At 47.5% G+C, this 6,105-nt stretch overlaps 1 protein-coding gene and 1 pseudogene across 1 annotated transcript; one reads left to right on the top strand and one right to left on the bottom strand.

The window, feature by feature from the left end:
* The first annotated feature begins 508 nt into the window (after positions 1-508).
* On the top strand, positions 509-2,132 carry LOC125532529 (UPF0481 protein At3g47200-like). The gene has a single exon (XM_048696567.2). The coding sequence runs from the start codon at positions 624-626 to the stop codon at positions 2,130-2,132; it is 1,509 nt and encodes a 502-aa protein (XP_048552524.2). The 5' UTR covers positions 509-623.
* A 2,510-nt stretch (positions 2,133-4,642) lies between these two features.
* On the bottom strand, positions 4,643-5,826 carry LOC147988403 (F-box protein At5g49610-like; annotated as a pseudogene).
* Positions 5,827-6,105: the final 279 nt, after the last annotated feature.

Raw genomic sequence — 6,105 nt, 5'->3', positions numbered from 1 at the left:
TTGCAATGGAGCTCGCGGGACACCTTCGATGCTGCGTTGGAGCAACACGCGGGGCTGCAATGGCGCTACGTTGTACCTGTCGGGTTGCGCTGCTGCGTGGTGTTGCTTTGATCCAACGGACCTCAGTATGCAGATCGGATGGCTGAGCAGGCGGATGATTTTTTAGAGAAATCTTCCGGCTGATTTGTAGCAACGTCCATACCAAAAAATCTTGAGGAACCAAGTATATACTTTGTGGGAACTTGAAGGACCAAAAACATACTTTGCTCTTTATTTTTTGGAAAAGGAGGTTAAAACCCCGGCCTCTGCATCAATCGATGCATACAGTCATCTTTATTAATTATTTAACAAAGGTCTGACAAGAACATACATCAATCCATCCGAAGTAACCACTCACACCTACAAATTCGATAATATGGAGTGCTCTCACTCTACGTGGAGTGGAGTGGAGTGAACGAAGAAGAGAAATCAGCATGTGCGAACGTGGCTATAAGAGGAGAGACAAGGCTGTGTGCTTGTTTGTTCCATCAGGGGTACGTTCATCTCAGCCACACTCTGGGCTTGTATTTAGGTAGGTAGCTAGTCCACTCATTATTGAATACTCTTGGGCAGCTGGTTGATCGATGAGCATGGAACCATCGTCATGGGTGGTACCTTGCGACTCGGGTTGGTCCTTGGAAGAAGCAGATGAGTGGAGTAGTGATCGTAGGATTAGCTTCCAAAAATCCTTGCCTAGCCATAGTGAAAGCGTAATGCAGCTGCAGGTGGTTGAGTATGCAGCCCCATCCACAGCCACAACCACACACGATAATGACTGCAGTTATCCGATCCAGGTGTTCGAGGAAGCGGTGCAACCGTTCCGTGCTGACTACTTGGACAGTATGGAACGGAAGATGCACAAGTTCCCTCCAAGCCTGATAGATGTGAACGACACACGGTACAACGCCCCGGTGACGGTGGCCATCGGCCCTTACCACCATGCTCGTCATCCCGGCGTGCTCGAGGCGGAGAGGTTGAAGCATGTGGCTGCCACCCAGTGCATGAGGGACTCGAGCTGCTCAGTACAGGAGATGTACAATGGGGTCTCCTCCGTATCCGGCATCGCCCGCAGCCTCTACCACCAAGATGAGGTGGCGGGTATCGGCGACAACGACTTCTTGCCGATGATGTTCTTTGACGCTTGCTTCTTGGTGCAGTTCATGCGTTGGTATCATGTCGTCGATGACGACATGGATCAGGTGCTGGTCAGCTATTTCTACGCCAACTTCGAGCGCATCTCCACCGACATCATGATGCTTGAGAATCAGATCCCTTGGGTGGTGGTTGAAACCGTCTTCAGCTTTATGCCGCCAGCGTCATCGCCCTGGCCCTGGGAGAAGTTCGTCGTTGCGATGAGAAGCGGACTGAAAAACCGAGTGGGTTCTGGCGTCGTCCAAGACATCGTGGTAGATCCTAACTACCAACCACCACATCTCCTCGGCCTAGTCCGGTTCTACATCGTGGGAAACAACAAGTCCGACAAACACCTCGAGCTCCCCAAAAACAAGCCTATGTCATTATCTATCAGCATAGCCGAGCTTGCCAACATCGGTATCACGCTGGTACCCAAGGAAATGGAAGCAGGGCTAGTGGACATGGGCCTCAACACCAAATCCTGGTGCTTCTTCGAGATCGGTGATCTGGTCGTGCCGCCCCTGTTCCTGACCGAGGCAAATGCGACCTGGCTCGTCAACATGGCGGCCTTCGAGTTATGCAAGACCCCAAATTTCGAAGCTGCTGGGGTTCAAGATGAAGATTCCGCTGTCTGCTCCTACCTCCACCTCTTCGCCATGCTGCTGGACCAGAAGAAGCACGTGCGCGACCTGCAAGAAAACCATGTCATCGAAGGAGGAGGACTCACCAGCGAGGAGGCGCTCCAATTCTTCACTTGCATTGGCAAGAACATGCGCCTCGGATTGTTCTACCTCGACATAATAATCAAGATCGAAAACTTCAAGCGCAACAGGTCATTTTTGCTCAGGTCGTACCTCTTCATTATGAAGAACATGAACAAAATCATTGCCGTTATCTCGATCATTGGTGCAGTTGTCGGCATCTTGTCTTCGCTGCAAGCTCTCAAGCCAGCAGCCTAAGACGTACTGGACGTGATTAATTGTATTATGATATGCATGTTCTAATTGTATGCCTTCGCATTGTAAAATTCCTTGTATCTCAATCCTATTAATTTCAAGTGAAATTCTTTGTATCCGAGTCACGACAAGCTGCATCCAGCAATTAGCATGAATTATTTGCAAGCAAGTGAATGTATGATATGTCGCTACTCGAGCATTAATTAGCTGCCGGGGCCTGGCCCTAACTAAAATCACTTGCTACATAGTACTCACTCTGTCCATAAATACTTGTTGGAGGAATGAATGTATCTAGATGTATTTCAGTTCTAAATACATCCATAGTAAGTACCATCTAACAAGGTAATATGATATAATATGGTTGGTGTGATATCAACTCTTGTCGTGAGTGAGAGGCAGCTAGCTAATACAACCAACTGCATCTGCATGCATGTATTGTATGTTATACTTTAGCAAGTATAACCATACAATACATCACATGACAGCCATTCGTACCAAATATATCTCATAGATAAAACAACCATACTATATGGAACCTCAGCTGGTCTAGAGCGTCAAATTTGTCGGGTTTCCAGAAAGGTCACTCCGACCTGACTTTCTTCTCATCTCAACTTTTTCTCTTGAAAATATAACATAATTTACATATATAGCTGGTCGTCACATGCCTGATCAATCAGCTAACCATATTATATAGCATAAAATGAGGATGGTCTCTCATAACCTCATTATGATTCATGAAGCTTACTAGAGTTGAGCATGTGGAGACCGACCGTGAAGAAACTTGAACAGCCTATTCCAAGTGAATTTCCTTGTATCTGAATCACGACAAGCTGCATCAGACAACTAGCATGAATTATTTGCAGGCAAGTAGATGTATGATATAATTAAACAACCACTTGCTACATAGTACAACTATTGGACTTGGAGTTGTAACATGTGTAGACGGATTACAGGTTGTGTTCGAGTAGGACACTTTTATCCCGGACCTCTTATATAATGTAGGGGTAATCACATGATATAACTTATGCCAACATAATAGCACATGCACACAGGGAGAGCCGGCGGCGTGTGGCGGTGCCCGGGTGACCCGTGTGTGCTATTGTAGCGGTATCATGGGGAGGAGCGCCCATAGTTAGGCACAGAAGATGTAGCCTTATCAGTTAACTGTGTTAGAAAATGTCGGTGTCGTGCCTCGTGTGATTGCTTGGTCGTTGGTAGATCAACTATGCACCTTGGATTATTCTAACAAGTGGATGGTAGTGTGACGGTCTGTGGTGCTCGTGGTGAGGATGGCGGCATGCGTATAAGGCTCGGAGGAGTCTAGAGCATGTTGTGGCGGGATCATGCATACACAGTGCATGAAGCAATGCACGGAGATGTGCGAGTGCAGATATAGAGTAGGGTGACATGCTTGCAGTCGAAAAAATTGGCTGGGTTAGACTACACAGTTGACGGATCGACGGGGATGCCGTTCCTAACAGAGGATGGTGGTGGGATCAACGATGACGACATATGAGCACGTTGCCAATGGCAATTACAAAAGAAGGCGGAGTGCTATAGCGGTGGGACATGTAAGAGACTATCCGGAAAAAAAGAATGAGACAACTGTGAATTTGACTAGAGTGATAAAAAGTGACAGTGAAATTATTTGAAGTTTCAGGCAAACGGTCAAGAAAAGAGTTAGGATGTTGAGTATGGGTAACTCTATATGTGCCACCCAATATGCGAGTTGTTCACTTTCACAGAGACAGTGATCACTGCGTGATAGCATTGAGCGGATACTTCAAAAGTTGGGAGCAGAAACTAGAGTAAAGAGGAATTAAATTTTCTCGGGTGTTGACTATGAATAAGAAAAGAAGGGACCACAGTTGCAGGTGGAGTCAGATGGAGTTTGGGAGTAGCTGTGGTGTTCATGGTATAATCTCCAGTGCAATGTAAATGAAGGTTTGATGCACGGATGAATCCAAGATCGTAAAGAATATTCTCTAAGGATTTAGATGTTGATACGCATTGTATTTTCATACACTAAAACCATATCACTGTATGTGATCTCAATATATTTTTATAAATGAGATCGTTTAACTTTATATTATTTGGTAACACAGAAACATATTATGAAATGTTCACCCTAGTCGTGAGAAATACTTTTGTAGAATAAAACATTACTACCTTACTTTAGAAATACTACGACCGGCACATAGTTAATAACAATGTAAATTTTTGTTTCAAAAAGAGAGAACATCTGCAAACAGATGTAGGTAGCTAGGAGCAGTACAAATCAAGATGAAAGGATTCCAATGGACTGTAATGACATACCAGAGCTACCTCATTGATATGTACTACTACGATTAGTATTCCTGATTTCGTGTACGTATACGGGAATGATAGGAAATTGAAGGCAAAGTACATGGATGTTGCTTGGGTATAATTCTGAATGCAAAGTATATACTTATGCATGTGGACTGAGCATATATAGTGATTGATGAGAATCATGGGTGACTTCCATGACAGAATTAATATGGATTAAGAAAGGCGTGTGGCACAAGGCTCTCCTTGAAGAGGTAGTGACGAGCCGATGTATTACTGCTGACAAACCCTATCTTCTCTACGCTCCACTTTTCGGTAACATGGTATACCGCTGCTAATTTTTCCATGTAGCTTCCCACAAGAATGACGTTAGGGATACCGATGCCCAACGTCCAACGTAGGCAGAACTGCTGTGGCAGTTGGATCCGGAAACGGTGTGACCAGCTCCGGTCGTCGTCGTAGTCCTCGAGCACCCAGAGCTCCATGAAATCGCCACAGAGTAGAGTGGTCGTTATGGCTAGCCTGCCGTGCAACTCCATGAGACAGAGGTCGTGCAGCTAGGAGTATTGGCCCCTTGGCCACTCCGGGCACGATATTAGCCGGAATTCCTCGGGCAGCGTGTTGAACGCTAAGATCTTGCCTGTGCTCGTGGCCTGAGGATGCGTCGTCCAATGAAGCTTCCCCCGATGGTAGAGGTGGCTGGGGACCTGGTTCTCGGAGCCATAGGGGTTGACGACTACGTTTCCGGGCACCGGTCCCAGCCGGCGAGGAGCCTCTGAGGACACGGTGGCGGCTGCGAAATTGAAAACATAGTGCGTGGCGGAGCCAGTGAAGAAGTCCATGTTGGTCATCAGGCTTTTCGGGCTTTGTGGTTCATTGGCCAGGACGAGAAACTGGTGCTCGCCGGACGGGCCGTGGCGGTAGAAGCCGCAGAGCACCGGCAAGCCGGCGGCATCAGGTCTAGCCATGTCCCCTGCTTGGTCACCGGGTTGCACACGAAGAAGTAGGAGCAACACTGGCCCGGAGGGAATCTGCCGAGCAGGAACAGCAGGAGCCCATCACAGCAACCCACCAGCAAGTGAACATCACAATGCTCGGGATAATGGAGCTCACGCTGGCACCCCGCCGGGCCGTCGTCGGCTCGGAGAGAGAGCGGGATTGTGTCGACACGATCTTGGTAAGCCCATTCAGATTTAGGTTCTCGTGACACGACAAGTAGCTCGGCTGGACGCCGCTCGGCGTGGGCTGCGAGGAACAAGGGGTCGGTGGTGATGCGGTGCCACCCCTTGCAGACGGCCCGGGAGCGGAGCACAGAGGTACACGGTAGCCTGAGGAGGATCTCCATTACCACATCGTCGTCTAGGGTTGCGTCCTCACGCGGCGCCGACATGGCGTTTTCTTTTACTTTTGTCGTTTTCGTGTCAAGACCACCCCTTTTATATATACTGCTTGTTAGGTAAATCTTGACCAAAGTCTACGTAAGTGAGAGCTCTGTTCGTGTAGGAGTCAGTTTGGGTGTTAATTTGGTTTCCTCGTGTCCAGGCTTGTTGTGTACGCGGAGTACTAGTCCGAGTAGAAGTTCTTTTTTATTTCTTGAAATTCAGTCCGAGTAGACACGGCTAAACTAGATGAGTATAAAAAAATTCATTACCCCTAGCCCATCACTTAA

The sequence above is a fragment of the Triticum urartu genome, chromosome 1A, assembly GCF_056163025.1.
Source record: "Triticum urartu cultivar PI428250 chromosome 1A, HENAU_Tu73, whole genome shotgun sequence".
NCBI lineage: Eukaryota > Viridiplantae > Streptophyta > Magnoliopsida > Poales > Poaceae > Triticum > Triticum urartu.
The sequence above is the reverse complement of the archived record's forward strand: the minus strand, read 5'-3'. Positions and strand labels throughout refer to the sequence as shown.